The following is a 16,498-nucleotide window of genomic DNA, read 5'->3' on the forward strand; positions in this document are numbered from 1 at the left end:
AAGCTTACTCTCCCACAGCTCTGGAGGCTTGAGTCCAAGATCAAGTCAAGGTGTTGGCAGGGTTCATCTCTCTTGGGCTTATAACCCTGTCTTCTTCATGTGTCCTACAGAACATTGCCTTTCTGTGTGCGTGTAAACCCACAGATGATGTCTATTCAGATGTGGTTTCTTCTTAGAAGGACACTTGTCATATTGGAGTGGGACCCTGTAGGCCTCACTGTAATATTTAAATACATCTTTGAAGGCACTATCTCCAAATTCAGTCACATCCTATGGTCTCCAGGGTTAGGGCCCTGACCTATGAATCCTGGGGAACCCAGTTCAGGCTACACTGGAAGGGAAGCACCTTTGAGGCTTGTCACAGAGCTAAGGAGCACAATCCTCCTGACTCAGCCTCCTGAGTGCTGGGATTAAAGGCCACATCATACCCAGGTTCTCTGTGTTCTTAATGTGGATGTGACAAATCTAGAGATGGTAGGGTAGCCCTGCCTGCAAGGATATGAGTGTATCTTACAGTCTGATGAGGGATATGAGTGTATCTTACAGTCTAATGAGCGATATGAGTGCATCTTACAGTCTAATGAGAGATATGAGTGTATCTTACAGTCTAATGAGGGATATGAGTGTATCTTACAGTCTAATGAGGGATATGAGTGTATCTTACAGTGTAATGAGGGATATGAGTGTATCTTACAGTGTAATGAGCGATATGAGTGTATCTTACAGTCTGATGAGGGATATGAGTGCATCTTACAGTCTGATGAGGGATATGAGTGCATCTTACAGTCTAATGAGGGATATGAGTGTATCTTACAGTCTGATGAGGGATATGAGTGTATCTTACAGTCTGATGAGGGATATGAGTGCATCTTACAGTCTAATGAGCGATATGAGTGCATCTTACAGTCTAATGAGAGATATGAGTGTATCTTACAGTCTAATGAGGGATATGAGTGTATCTTACAGTCTAATGAGGGATATGAGTGTATCTTACAGTGTAATGAGGGATATGAGTGTATCTTACAGTGTAATGAGCGATATGAGTGTATCTTACAGTCTGATGAGGGATATGAGTGCATCTTACAGTCTGATGAGGGATATGAGTGCATCTTACAGTCTGATGAGGGATATGAGTGCATCTTACAGTGTAATGAGGGATATGAGTGCATCTTACAGTCTGATGAGGGATATGAGTGTATCTTACAGTCTAATGAGAGATATGAGTGTATCTTACAGTCTAATGAGGGATATGAGTGCATCTTACAGTCTGATGAGGGATATGAGTGTATCTTACAGTGTAATGAGCGATATGAGTGTATCTTACAGTGTAATGAGGGATATGAGTGTATCTTACAGTCTAATGAGCGATATGAGTGTATCTTACAGTTTGCAGATGACCCCACCACCATCACACACCCACCAAAAGCTCACATGTGCTCTGTCCCCAACTGGTGCATCCAATCCCTGACAGGTGACTCATGGATGGAGACATAAGCTGCTAGCACTACTAGGAGGCTCTGGAGATGTAGAAGGAATTTGGCTGGGGGAAGATGACAAGGGGCCTACCTTTGATAGGTATCTGGTCCCTGGCCTCTTCCCATCACTGTTTCTAAGCCCTGATGAGGTAAGTGACCCCACCCTGCCAGATGTTCCTGCTGCTACAGTGTTCCACCTCAGCAGAGGCCCAGAGCCATGAAGCAAGTTGAGCACACCATCTTTGGCCAAAATAAAACTCACTTCCTTGTGAGTTCCTCCTTAGGGCCCTGTCATGGTGACAAAAAACATAAAGGTCTGACTTACCTAGTGTCCACGTAGGTATGTATCAGCTTCCTGTTCTGCTTGTCATTCATACGAAAGGACTTTAAGGTAAGGAAGGTATCATGGTGGGGAGGGTGGCAGAGCAGGGTAGGGGAAGTGGAGGCAGGGCATGTGTTACTGAGTGCACCAATAGCTTAAAAACTTGAAGCAAAAATTCCAGGAAGGGTGTGTGGAGGAAGCTATGGGGGCAAAGGATGATTTGGGGCTGGGTAGGACCAGACAGGTAGGGTAGAGCCAGATGCCGTCTCTATGGGCCCAAGTACCCACGTGTCCCCTCTCGACTAGAAGGAGGAAGTACCCAGCTGGGGTGAATCATGGACCTGGGATGGCTCCACAACCATGCCACTGTCACTTCCGCCTGAGGCAGGCCAGGATGCTGCCAGAGGGAGAAGCTGTGGGCTCTGACTCTTGAGTGTTCCAGAAGGGTTTACAGGTTGGAGGAGTCCACTATTAGATTAAGTTGTATCTACGAAGTGTTCTAGTGTTCAGCACCATGGTCTCCTGGCTGCAGCCAGGGATGACAATTTAGAAGCCACAGCTGTTTTGGAGAGGACTCCTAGGGTGTCCCCTGTACTACAGCACTGGCCTTTGGTCACACTCTGTCCTGTTTATTCACCAGGAGCCAGAATAAGTCTATCGATCTGTCTGCTAGTGTCTCCTCTCATTCCTGTAGGTTCAAAAGTGTGTACCACAGCAGCTTGTGCTCCAATGGCCAGAACCAGGCAGGGGCCATACCCAGGCGTGCGTGGGTGCGTGGGTGCAGGTGCGCGCGTGCACGTGTGTGTGTGTGTGTGTGTGTGTGTGTGTGTGCAGTAGAAGAAGGGAAACTGAGGCAGGTTTCTCTCAGACTTCTGCTTCTGAAGTCTGAAGACTTCTGAAGCTTTTTGTTGCAAGAGGAAGAAATGGCGGGGGTGGGGGTGGGGGCTCCTGGCAGATTTTCTTCCGTCTCTTGAGGATGCGCTGGGGTGAGGGTCCCCATTACAGTCAGTGGGGGCTGGTTGCTGAGGGAGGATACAGCTATGTAGGGCTTCCCATGGGGCTGTGGGATTCCAAGGTAACGCCCCAGACAGCCAAGATCTCTGCTTGGCTTTGCCTGCTCTGCTGGGTGGGGCTTGTTCTCCCTACTCTGGCTCAGCAAACAGAGCAGAGGCAGCCAAGGCCTCTGGGAGGGATGGCTGGGTTCATGCAGCAGGGTGCATGGCAGTGTGCTTCTTGGTAAGTGGTATGGCACAGCTGTTCTGGGGTGCACATCTCTCTAGTCAAGCTGTGTGGCTACTTTAAAAAAAAGTGGCTTGCACATCTAGCGGGATGGGGTGAGGCCAAACGTCCCATTCTCTGCTGGCAGAAGAACACAAGGCCACGGAAGGCTGTGATGAGAAATGCAGGACCCAGTGACTCAACACATCTGTGACAGGTTTATTGTGGGGCGCTGCATGGGCCTGCCAACAGTCCAGGGCTGTGGTATTTAAAAGCCTTACACATTCCATTTCCCTGGTTGGGCGCCCCACTGTCAGCTGTGTGAAAGAGGCAGCTTGCACTAGTGGTATGCTGGGGAGACAGGGTGTCAGCATTGTTCAAACTAGTGGGACAGATGCTCCAAATGATTTCTATGCAGGTAAGCCCCTGCTGCCACAAGGAAGGGGCTACGATTTGTTTGCAAGTCAGCGGGGCGTAATTGCAAGGATGCTTGAATGTGTCAGGGGAGCTGTCACTCACTGGGAAATCTCTCATCTGGAAAAACAGCTGCTGATGGGTCTTAAAGGCACTACAAGAAAGCAAGCTGGAAGCCCATCTTGGGGTTTCCACGATGTTCACTCACCAGGCATAAATATTTGTCCCCCAAGAAAACCTTATATTTTATGAACTGGATGCTCAGTGGGTGTTTTTATGTCTCTGCTGGTGAAGTGCAAATAGCTTAAATGTGCCCAAGACCACAAAGTAGATAAACTGGCAGAGCTGGGATTCGAACCTATGCTTCAAATAGCCATCCTAGGATACCTTTAATGCTACCAAGGACCACGGGTACAGCTATGCTGATTTCCCCAGAGTCAACCATTAGATAAAGTCCTATCTAAGTAGTATTCCTATATTTGGCACTGAGGCCTTCTGGCCACAGCCAGGGGTAAAAATTTAGAAGTCACAGTTGGCCCAGAGTGAGGGCATCTGGGACACACCTGTTTTGGGGAAACTGGGCTGCAGTCAAGGGCTTAAGGTCAAGGTAGGCTAGTGTGGAGCCTGGGCACTGAGAACGTGCACCCATGAGTGGAGCCCTCAATCTGGGGTAGAGGAACTGTAGGAAGGAAAGCGGGCCCACTCTTATCTTCCGAAGTGACGGCCACTGATAATTTTGTGCAGTGGCACAGGCTCCAGGACGGACAGGGATGTTCTTTTCACATGCTACAAGTAGAAAGAGGGCCAGCCTGTCACTGAGAAGCCGCTTTGAGGGGAGCCCTGGGAAGGGCTTGTGTCCAGGTTCTAAGAACTCAGTGCTGTCCTCGGGGAACATCTCTGTCTTCTCCCCGCTTCTCTGCTTCCTTGGTGTGGCCTGGCCTAGTGTGCAAGAGTGACAGAGATCAAGAAAAGGGAGTGGCACGGGGCACAGGGTGTGGGGAAGGGAGGGGACCAGAGGCTGCAGGAGCACACAGATTCCTCATGCACACTGGGGGTCACAAAGGCCTGTCCCCTCCTGGGGCAGGGTTTGGAGAACTTGGGAGAAAGGAGTCATGGTCTTAACAAATATGGCTAAGCTGAAGGAAGGGACATGTCTTTTTTGTGCCCTGCAGCATGATGGGCCAAGCAGAGATCAAAGCTGTACCCGTCAACTTGTGTGACAATCTTCCACACAAATCTATCTGCTTCCAGTTGTCCCTTGACTTCCCCTTTCAGCCCTACAATTAATACAAGCCACAGATAAATACACTGAAGTCACCTTCTCTCTGTCTACGTCTGACACACGGAACCCTGACACCACAGAACAGCAGGCAGGGAGCACGAGGAGGCAGTGTGCTGTCTTAAGACCGATGGCCATACTGAAGAGCAGAGCCTTTGCCTTTAACGCCTAGGAACTTTCAATATGAAGAACAGACCTTTCAATGCAATGGATGAAACAAACCATCTAGCTTTTTCCATAAGGCTTTCATTTAAAAGGGGCTCAAGGAAATGGTGGCTAAGGAGAAATCTTCACATAATCATATCAGCACCCTGCACTTTATTACTATCCTATGATTTTTCATTTATTATTTGCTCTTTTAAAAATATTTTATGTGTGTGGGTGTTTTATCTGCATGTCTGTCAGTCTGTCTGTTCACCACATGTACCTGGTGCCTTTGAAGGCCAGAAGGTATCAGATTCCCTAGGCCTGGAGTCAGACAGCCGTGAGCTGCCAGGTGAGTGCTGGGAATCAAACCTGGGTCCTCTGGAAGAGCAGCCAGTGCTCTTAACTGCTGAGCCACCTCTCCAGCCCCGCTATCCTATATCTTACCAGATAAAAAATATCAGGTATTTTCCTTGCATTTGCTGTGTGTATGTGTGTGTCATAGACACTCAATGTAGCTTCTGGAACAATTCTCTTGTATATTTTTTTGGTCTAAAAGGAATAAACAGATTAATTTATAATTTTGCCAAGAGAAAAAAAATATTCATTGTCTCTCAGAAATGATTTTCCATTTCCAGGAAGTAGGGTTGCTATGAGGGTGGGAAGCTTCCGAGATTGGGCTGGAATGGAGACTGCCCAGACCCAAGTCCATAGCCCTCAGCACACACTACTCCTGGGAAGCTTTTCTGCTAAAGGGAAAGGAAACCAGGGTTGACAGCTCAGCTTCTCCTAAGGGTGAGGTGATGTGTCAAGAATCTGTATCCGGGCCTATTCTACAGGGGCCTGCTCTGCTCTCCCAATGGGCAGTTTTGAGTGCTTAAACCCACCACATACCAGGAAATGAAAGATCGTATTGGGGTGAGCCATGTGAAATTGCTGTTTAAGTAGGGCATGGTGACACACTCAGCAGAGGGATTTACACACAGACACACAGACACACACACACAGACACACAGACACACAGACACACACACACACACACACACACACACACATATACACCACAGAATAAATGTTTAAAAAAATGCTTAAAGCACCCACAAAAACCAAACCCCAAACCTAGTATCTTTAAACTCCGAGGGACACTTTACTGTTTAATCCAACTTTAAAAGTCAAGACGATAGGGGATAACCAAGATATTTGGAAAAAGAAGAACACAGTTGTTGGGGAGTTCATGCCCCAGATGCGTGAGATGAGCTTACAGAGCAGGTGAGCGCATCTCTTTAGCAGTAGCGGTCAGGGCAACTTCAGCAACCATGCCTGAGGTGACCACTTGGGCCAGAACAACCAAGTGAACTGGAGCCATAGTGGCCAGTAGGGTGAGGCCAGGGCTTCTGGGCTCACCACAGTCGCATGGGAACTGTGCTGGGCATCTCCAGCCTCTACCCACAGGAGGGAGTGGCCCTCTGCCTAGCACCCACAGGGTCAGATGGATTCTCTGCAGTCCATGCAGACTGGAGAGATGTGGGGGAAACCCGGAAGGAGAACTGAGGAATGAAGGGTGAGAGGGCACCAGAGAGTGAGATGTGAGGGACCGACCCACCTTGACAACTGCATCCCACCAGCAACCTCCACACCGGGGAAGGAGCACTGTTAGAGTGAGGAGATGAGGCCAGTAGACTTGATCACTGCTGCAGGAGAGGCCGGATGGGCCCTCCCCCACCTTCTTCCAGGTCTCTACATCTAGGTCCATACAAACCCTTCTTCTCCCACCCCACCTGGCTCCTTAACCCTGTAGGTCTCCAGTGTGTGTGTGTGTGTGTGAGTGTGTGTGTGTGTGTGTGTGTGTGTGTGTGTGTGTTTCTGTCTCTGCCTGCCCCCCACCCCCCCAGTGCTGGATGGCCTGCCCATGCTGTCATCTAGCCACACGTCTCCACAGGACTAAACACACACCCCACACATATTTACATGGACTTTGTTTTCAGTTGTTCCCCCTCCAGAACCCAGCAGGGCACTCAACACATGGCAGATTTATCACACCCTTCCCAAACACTTTAGCCAACTTGGAAAAACTGCAATGGAAGGGCAGGGAGGCCCGAGAAGTGAGGTTCTGCATCAACCACGTGTCCACTATGGCTAACAGTGTCATCCACGTACATGCTGATTTGTCTCTGTAGAGGTCACAAGAGTATGCCTAGCCGACACGATCCCACATAACAGGGAAAGATGCAGGTCTGCCTTTCTCCACGTGTACGCTGGCATTCACTAGTTTCTTATGATGATACAATTTCTGGACCAGTGTTTTGTGCCCTAAGCCAAATCACACACCTGTCAATGTGTCAACAACATAAACTAAAAGTCTAATGCGGGAGCTGACAGCTAAGCGGGATGGTAGGCTTCCACAAGGAACCACTGTTTACATATGGACGGGGCGGAGGGGGTGGGGGTGGTGCCACTCAAGGATTATGTCTGTGTGGTGCCCCTCACCACTGCAAGATTCCAACAGCAAGAACACAGAGACACTGCCATCTAACTTTTATAGGAAGAATTTAATTATCTATACACATAACTAATCCAAAAGGTTGTATTACAATGGTTAAAGCCGCAAGTTTATATATTTATATATTTTACATTCATATCCACGAAAACACTGAAGCGCAAGTAGCAAGGAGGGGCTGCCCCGTCCTCTGCACCATGTGAGGGGAGAAGGACCACGACACAACTGCCAGCAAGCGTCTCCCCAGGAGGGAACCCAGAGGGCTGCTATGTTACACGAATTACTAGGAAGCTAAACGGTGCTTCCGGCTTCCCCACCCACTTCCTGTGCTGTCAGCAGTGGGCATCTTGTCCTTTGCTTTTTTATTGAGAGCTTCCAACTAATGCCTAGAGACACGCATGGCTTCACCTACAGCACAGTTAACACATACACAGACTAGGAGCGCCGTTTCATATTAATCTGTAGAAACTCCACAGTCTAGTTAAAAAATGTAAACACTGGAAATTAATTGCAGGGAGACTTCTATACATTCTTTCTTGTCAAGAAAATTACTTGTTCAAAATATTCCATGAAAAGCAACCGGAGTAAAACTTCATGTAACAGAGACTAAGATTGTAGGTACTGCTGATCGTGGCCACCTTGGCGGTGGTGTCTTACTGATTAATGGTATGAAAACACACCAAATTAAAAACTCAAAACAAAACACCAACGCAACCAGATAAATCTGAGACCAAACGGAAACACAGGTGCTTTCTCATGTGGCTACAAGGTCACTGTGCAAAATAAACTAAATGCGCTAGATGAGAGCATTGTACACGGTGGAAGAGCTACTTCTTCAGTACAGATGTGTTACATGCGCAACAGGTACATGTGACATCACAAACAAGCATAACAGCTTCTGCTTAGTCAGGCTCAATCTACACATCTTCAAAACAGGCACACCCAACTCCTCTGTGCTCTACGGCAGGGGAGAAGCCCCAAACTACACAATTTAGTTGGTAACACTGGACAAAATGGAAAAAATACATCAAGTCTCAGATTTATGGACATTTGGAACAATTTTTTAATCGCACATGCAGCATTCCTTGATAGTGGGTCTTTTTGCAAAACCAAAATAGCAAAGAAATAATCGATTGATTTTTTTTTTTTTATTAAAAGGCTAAAATACACATTTAAAAATAATCTTAAAACTACTGAAAGCGCCCGTGTAGAGGCGAGGCCGTCAGTTTGCGTAACGAGGAAAGCCACAAAAGGACCCACCACCCTGTGCACTTTTGCAATCTGCTTCTGTCTCTGCAGCAATGACTCAGACACTGTGGTCACATGCAACTAAGGTCAAATGAGGTAAACTGCTCTGCAGTGAGTTCTTCTACTCAGAAGGCAGTAGGTGATCATGCTGCAAGTCACATGATCAAGGCTGCATCTCCCATCATCCCTCTGGGCAGTGATATGGGATAGTGGGTCTCTTTGAGGACTTTCAAGCCTGAGGGGGGGATGGACAACATATGATTCCTAGAAAAAGGAGGAAAACAACACATAAGCAAAACAAAACAATGAGCAAAATTCAAGCTAGGAAAATGAGTCAGGCATGTACACAGCATGGTGCCAAAATAATTTTTAAAAAAATAGGAAAAGAAAAAAGAAGAAGAAGAAGAAGACGAAGAAGAAGAAGAAGAAGAAGAAGAAGAAGAAGAAGAAGAAGAAGAAGAAGAAGAAGAAGAAAGGGAGGGAAGCGGAGGGAAGGGAACATGCTACAGAAAGGATGAAAAATTAAAAACAAAACCAACAGCCCCATGAGATAATTTTGCATCACAGAAGGTCTTCAAAGAGACTGTTGCAAATGCAGCAGTGGTCTGCCTGTAAGTTCTGCAAACCAAGCTTGGCAGATCAGAGCAATGCTGCATGTTTTACGGGAAGATACCAGAGCGGAGCGGAAGAGAACTGCCAGGGCACTTACATTGCTGGCTTGGGTCCATGTCTGTGGTCAGCTTCACGTAATTGGACGGGAAGAGCCCAACTTGCCCATTGACTTCTCCTTTCCACCAGTCCGGGTCCTCCCTGTTGAGGACGGTGATGACCTGGCCCTTGCTGAAGGCCAGCTCGTCATCGTTCTGCGCGGCGTAGTCGTACATCCCGATTACCTGGCACACTGCAGGAGACAGGGCTGGGTGAGCAGCTGAGCGGCCACTGGCAGCCACACGTTCCTCCTGCATGGGTTCCCCTTCAGAAGGGGTGAGAGCGAGGCGGAAGGAGGACCCGAAGGAGCTTCACATGTGTGGGCAATGGAGGAAGAGGAGCGATTACATTTTAAGGCAACGGCAACACTTTTATACTGTCTCAAATGTCGTAACATCTTCCCCCTTCAGGGCACTTGTCGGCAGGCAACTGGACCTTACTCCGCGCACAGCTGAAGGACTTGCAGTGCGGACTCTGGAGGTCAGGCTGGTGCCACCCAGTCCCCACACAGCACAGCCAGCCAGTGTCAGCACTTGACTGCCTTTATTTTTATTTTAAGTCCTTTTTGTGATGTTGAAGATCTAGCCCAGGGCGCACACACACTAGGCAGGTGTGCTCTACCACTGAGTTTGCAGCCCTGGCTGTGGCCTTTAAAAAAAAAAAAAAAGGAACCTTTAAATCTACCACCTGATCTCTTTGCACTTCCAGCCTCAGTGAAAAGTAAAGCCAGTGCGTTAGGAGGTGATTCTGCTTGTGCCTTCCCGGCTCAGAGGTGGCAGGCTGACCCACTCTCACGGCCTAGCATCTTCACCACTCTTAACCAAGCTGTGTGCAGCTTCAGGGTTCTCAACCTCACCAGCTGAGAGAACAGAGTCATCTCAGCAGATGACTGGGGGCTTCAGCCATGGCGAGGGGCTTGTATGCTGATAGGAGAGGGTTCTGCCAAGTCTCCCCAGGGGACAGCAGATTCAGAGGGCACCCTACCCCACTGCCTACACAAGGCCTCAGCGCATGCAAAGAGGACCAGCTGGGAGTCCGTGCTGAAATCACATTTATAGGTCCTGACAGTTCTTGCAAGGACAGCAAATTTAAAGCTGATTTCACAGGGGACATAAAAGCACAGACATGCAACCACAAGGTGATGATAAAACAAAATTTTCACACTCTCCGTAGATGCCACCCGGTATAGGGGCTTAAAGACCTAAAGCAGAAATCTGCCCTCACCGTGAGCTCTGTCAAGATCAGTGGAACAGCTAACTTATTGCCTTAGATCAGAAAAGGGCAGGCAGAGCCCTTTGCCTCTGTTGGCCCTCTAGGAAAACACACACAGCATCCTGCCCAATCGGTGAGCCCCCTGTCCCGAGCAAATGCCACAGGGGAGCTAGTTCAGTCTTTTACATTGTGGCCAACAGAACCCATGGCTCCAGTGCCAGCTCTTGACCTTCTGAGGCCCCAGCAGTTTATTTTTAGGGGTCCTGTCTGTTGCCTAACCCAATGGCCCAAATCCTAGTGAAAATAGCTAGAAGGAAATCAAGAGAAAACCCAGACTTTAATGCCCTGCATAGGCTAACTAGGGCTCTGCAGTGCTCAGCGCAGAAAGGTCACTAAGAGCAAATACAAGGGCCAAGCACACGTGAAGCTAACACAAGGGTTCGTATGAGAAACCTGAGTGGAGCGGACTGGCCCACAAGCACCTTACCTGCTGGCAGTGCTGCAGACTTGGGTAGCTCAGTCGGGGTGATTTTGCTTGTTCCAGGGCTTAGAAGTTTGACATAATTTGCTGGGAACCAGCCTATCTGGCGCTTTTTCCCACGAGCCTAAGAAGAAAATAATAATGCTTTATAAAAACTAAAGCCCATCTTTCTTACACAATTTGCTTTGTGGTCGGGCACCACGCAATGCTCACACTGAGCTGGGATATAAAGGACATTTACTCTCACAGAAATCAAACGCGGCTGTTACATTCAAAGTACGGCAGCCATTGGTGTGCGGAGCCCAGAATGTTCCCCAAGGGCTGGACTGTGTAGAGCACACATTCAGCGTATCTTGTGGCATGGCTAAGAGAAAACTAGGGCTAGAGAGATGGCTCAGGGTTCAGAGCACTGGCTCTTCCAGAGGATCCGGGTTCAATTTCTAGCCCTGAGGAGCAGTGCACAGCTGTCTGTAAATCCAGTTCTGGAAACTCTATCTGACACCTTCTTCTGGTCTCCGTGGGTATAAGGCAAGTAAGTGGTGCACAGACATGTGTTAGGCACACATTAAAATTAAAATTAATTTCTAAAAAGATAGAAAACTAGTTAGAATTTTGCTGCTAGAGTCAGGTAATGCAAACATTTTGGTTCCTGCTATGAGTCCCCATGAGAGGCTGCGTACCCCGGGTGCCTTGGTGCAGGACAGCTCTAGGAGGCAACAGTGTTACTATTTTCGATTTTGAGGGGCCTAAACTGAGCTTGAAAAGACACACTGCAGTCCCAGGGCTACAGACTAGGTGATGTCAAGCCCAGGCGCATTACTATGCCTGAGCTCTTTATGTAGCTGTCAGACAGTGCAGAGAACACCACATGAATGCACACAAGCTCGCAAGCACACCTCTCTGGAAGAAGACTGAACTCAGTGGCTACTCTGGGAGGACCCGGGAGCAGGCCCCAGCACCCCCACAGCAGCCAATCACGGTCTGCAACTCCAGTTCAAGAGGAGCAGGTACTTTCTTCTGGTCTCCATGGACACCAAGCACACATGGTGCACAGACATGCACGAAGACTGAATAGCCACACACATACAATAAAAATAAAAAATAAATAAATAGATCTTTAAAAATAGCTTAGCTGTCCTGGACTCCATAGACCAGGCTGGCCCAGAACTGAGAGATCCACCTGCCTCTGCCTACCTGAGTGCTGGGATTAAAGGCATGTGCCACCATGCCCAGCTTAGAGGAAGACTTTTTGTTAATTTTAAATAATGACTATAATACCTATTCACCAAGTAAATAAATAAAACCAAACACCACCACATCATCCCTCTATCCTGACTCAACTTATCATGGAGGAGAACCTGGGTGACTTGTAGACACAGCTCAGATTTTGGTTGGCCAGATGGAAGTCACATCCTTGGCTTGAGGACTGCCTCGCTCTGCACTGAGTGCCACGTGGCTCCCAGCGACTCTGCTGCCCCACCAGTGTTGCTTTACAAGGGCAGATCACGGACTCCTCGCTGCTGTCCACCGTGGTTCCATGTGTAGACTCTCCACACAGGGACAGCATAGCAAGCTGCCTATGTTTTTGTGAGGCCCGCGCCATTTCACACTGTTTTGCATGATGTATCAGGAATATGAGGGTTAAAACACGTGTTTAAGGATCAGAGCCAATCACCCACGTGTAAAAACAGAATCGTGTGGAGAGGCTAAGTGATAGCATCAGTGCCGATGAGGAAGCACCGAGTGGTGTGCGCATGAAGCCAGCCCTGTATCCAGAGGAGAGTGCAGTGCTACTGGCTGCAGGAGCCCCAGAGGCCAATGGGAAGGAATGCCATGACCGGTGGTAGTGAGGCCCAAGGCCCAGGGGCGTGGCTGTCTGGGAGCAGACAGGCTGCTGCAAAGGAAGAGGTATGGTGGGGGCACACGGGAATGATGAAGGAAGGCAACAGCAGTCACGAGAACATTCTCAACAGGAGAGAGAGACATGGACCACAAGGCCAGCGCAGTCACGGCACAGCTGCACAGGATGGCTGGCTGGGCTGAGTGGCCTTCTCCGTGTCTGTCAGGGCCACGTTCCAAAGCAGAGGAGGAGCCAGCACTAGAGGCACAAGCCCTCAATCCTAGCATTTGAGGCAGGAGAATTTCAAGTTTGAGTCCAGCCTGGACTACACAGTGAGACTACTGTCTCAAAAGTAAACCAAGGCCGGGAGTGGTGGTGCAAGCCTTTAATCCCAGCACTTGGGAGGCAAAAGCTGGCGGATGTTTGTGACTTTGAGACCAACCTAGTCTACACAGTGAGCTCCAGGCCCGCCCAGGGTACAGTGAGACCATGTCTAAAATAGGCAGACACACTATGGTTCTGCATTTCCCATACACAAAGCAGAATGGATTTCCTGGACTCAGGGCTTTCCAACACGTACACTTCCTGGCCAGGACCTCGGGATGCTGTGAGCTGAGAACCATGCCCAGAGGGAGCCAGCCCGTCTTCCTTCTGAGGAGGCTCCCTGTGCTCTAACCATCCTGCCCTCTGTACCCACCCTTCTGTCTCAGACTTATCTGTCTCATACCATCCTGCTCAGAGCCACACTAGCTAATGTGATAAGCAGGCTGCAGAGTTGTCATGGGCTTATTCTATAGGGACACAGGGTTCTCACTAGGGGCCGCTATGAATTATCAGTTCACACGTGGAGACCTCCTGTGTTCTACGCAGGCCCCAATGCTGGACTCGAAAGGAGAAACGCTGTATGCGTCCCTTGTATACAAAACCAGACAGCTGGTGGGAACCTTAGCCCTTTGGCAGGCCACGAAAAAATGCCTGTGTGGTGAGCCATGGCCCACACGTTCCTTCATGAAGAAAGGGAGGAATTCCAATGGAAGAAAGCCAGGTGGAGCCTGCAGCCCCAGGCTGGGGTTCACTGAGAGAGAGGAAGCTGGAGAGTAGGAGGAAGGCATTTCCTGCTCAAGAGCCAGCAGGCCAGCCTCTTGTGCACAGTTGTTCCTATGTGTGCCCATGTGTGTGTAGCTGGGTCCAGGGTCTTTAAAGATTCCAGAACACAAGTTCAAGTGTTATCTTCTCACTCCTGAGAGGCGGAGCCCTACACAGAGGCCAACTGCAGCTGCTCTAAGAACTAAGGTAGCAATTACGGGGACAGTGCACAGAACATGCAATATATATAATTATTTATGTGTACATATGTGTACCCAAAGAGGCCAGAAGAGGTCGTCAGCTCCCTTGGGCTGTTGTAAGCTGCCTGTTGTGGGGACTGGGAACCTATTTCAGGTCTTAATCACTGAGCCATCTTTCCAGCCCCCAAATCATGGTTCTTTAACCCTACACTTCAATAGGCATGTATTAAAAATGTGAGCCACAGCATAAAAATTGAACTATAGAATAAACAGGTTTTAGTAAGGTTAACCATGCTATAGTTATTTGGTCTAATCTGGTCTCTACATCCTACAATTGTGCCACATATTTTCATTTCATAGAGAGTTCAGGTGAGACTCAGATCTTTTTTCTGTAAGTTTAGCCACTGATGCTTTTGAGGTGTGCAGTCCCTTCCTGTTCCACTTTAGTTAAATGCTCCTCAGTTTGCATTTATCTTATGTTTGCTCAGGATTAGCCTCAGCTGCTGTAATTCTGCTGATGCTATGGATGCTATGCCCTTACTAAGGTAGCATGTTTGCATGAATAACATCCGTTTGTCTCCACTGGTGATGATCTTTTTAATCACCTGAATAGGTGGTACCCTAGTTCTCAACTGTGTGATCACCAAGTCCTTGCAAATAGCAAGCACTGTATGGAGCCACCAGACACCACACACATTTTCCTGTCCTTCCATGAAGTTCAGTCAGATGTGGGAGCATCCTAACTCTCTACCACAGTGACAGCACACCAACCCCTCTACAGTACCCTTGTGTCTGGAATGGTGACACGAATAATGTGAAACACAGGAACAGGAAACAATACGATGGACAGATGTGATCTGCACAAAAAGACACCAGCCACGCTAGCACATCTTAAACGTGAATATGGAATACTCTACTTCTGTGTGTCAGGCACGACACACAAGGATATCTCTGTACAGGTCCAGATTCCATTCAACAAATTCTCACTGCCTCCTGCACCCCCAATCTGAGCTTGGGGAACTATTGAATACATGTTCAGTTGACCCCAGCTCTCAGAACCAAGTGCATAAGACACACATGCCCCTCATCAGGTGCAGGGGACACAGGGATGGTTCTTCATGTTTTGCAGAGAAATACGATTCCTCGGGGCTTTGCATATTCACGCTTAGAGAGTTTTAAATGAACACAGAGACACTAACTTGCAGCTCTCCTTCCCACCATCCACCTGGGTTCTTTTTTCGGATCAAAATGAGCTGACCAGGAGCCAGGGTGAGCTGTTCGGGACCAGTAGCGGTGTAGGAAGCAATAACCTGGGCAATTTCTGAAAAACAAGATCAAATGTTGCGGTGTACTGTCAGAGTGAGAAGGCATTGCGAAGACACAGCCATGTCCCAGGATGAGAGACCAATACCATGGAGACCAGCATCCTGCTGCCTCCCACTCTGTGCTGGGGCTCTGGATCCCTGATAGCCCTTCCCAGGAACCACAGTGCAAATGCAGCCACCTGGTCAAGGGCTCCTCACGATCTACGGAACTAACCAACTCCTTGCCGTGCAGTCACATCCTGCCTGTCCACCAGGTTTCCTGTCAAAGAGCCCCCCCACAGTTACTATGAACCCCAGTGAAGGGCCAGGGACCTGCTCCCCCACCTCCATAAGTTTGAGTACGATTCCTTCTACCTGGATACTAACAAGAGAAATTAAGATTTTCTCAATTTCCACAGGAGTCTGGCTGCAGCTCACTTTGACATGGTTTAGGACTTCTTTCACTCTTACCAACATAATCGGTTGAGTCCTGCCTCATACTCTGAGAATGATCCATGAATTTCTGGTTTGAATCATGAAACTATGAGTTTAGCTTCTTATTTCAAGTTATAGGAGACACATAGAGTTATGAGAGCTTTATGTAAAAACAGTAATTCACATAGAAGGGAAAAAATATGTAACTAGTTCTATAGTTCCTGACTCTGAAAGGTCCTATGAGAAGACTCCCAGGCCCAGAGCCCAGCGCTGGGGCAGCTGGGGCGACAAGTCCCTGAACCCGTGGACACAGGACAGACTGTTTACCCCTCCACCCCACTCACATCCGATCGCAACAAACTTGAAGAGTAGAAAGGACAGAAAGAGAGAGAGGATGGCAAGAAAGAAGTAATAAAGTACTACAGAAAGACAGAAAGAAAGGGGGAAGGCCCCCACACTGATGCCCACCCCCCAGCACTGTTCTGCAGTGACAAGGGCAGGAATAAGATCCTAACTCTTCAACAAGCCCACATGGCTCTGTCGCACAATCTGAGGCTGGCCACCACAAAATGAGGGATGGAGTGGCCTGCCTGGTGCCTCAGGAAGCCCAGGAAGGCAAAAAGCTGGGAGCCACA

At 48.5% G+C, this 16,498-nt stretch overlaps 1 protein-coding gene across 5 annotated transcripts in view; it reads right to left on the minus strand.

Annotated features, from left to right (window-relative positions):
* The window catches only part of ITSN1 (intersectin 1), a 183,976-nt gene that overhangs the window by 33,452 nt on the left and 134,026 nt on the right, over positions 1-16,498 (minus strand). For all 5 annotated transcript variants that reach the window (XM_084801859.1, XM_084801861.1, XM_084801858.1 and 2 more), the window contains 3 exons: positions 15,324-15,445; positions 11,005-11,122; positions 9,307-9,498 (listed from right to left, as the gene is read on the minus strand). In XM_084801859.1, the coding sequence (XP_084657985.1) occupies positions 9,307-9,498; positions 11,005-11,122; positions 15,324-15,445 (432 nt within the window). The remainder of the gene's footprint in view (positions 1-9,306; positions 9,499-11,004; positions 11,123-15,323; positions 15,446-16,498) is intronic.

Source organism: Acomys minous (assembly GCF_964271855.1).
Source record: "Acomys minous genome assembly, chromosome: 11".
In the NCBI taxonomy this organism is placed as follows: Eukaryota; Metazoa; Chordata; class Mammalia; order Rodentia; family Muridae; genus Acomys; species Acomys minous.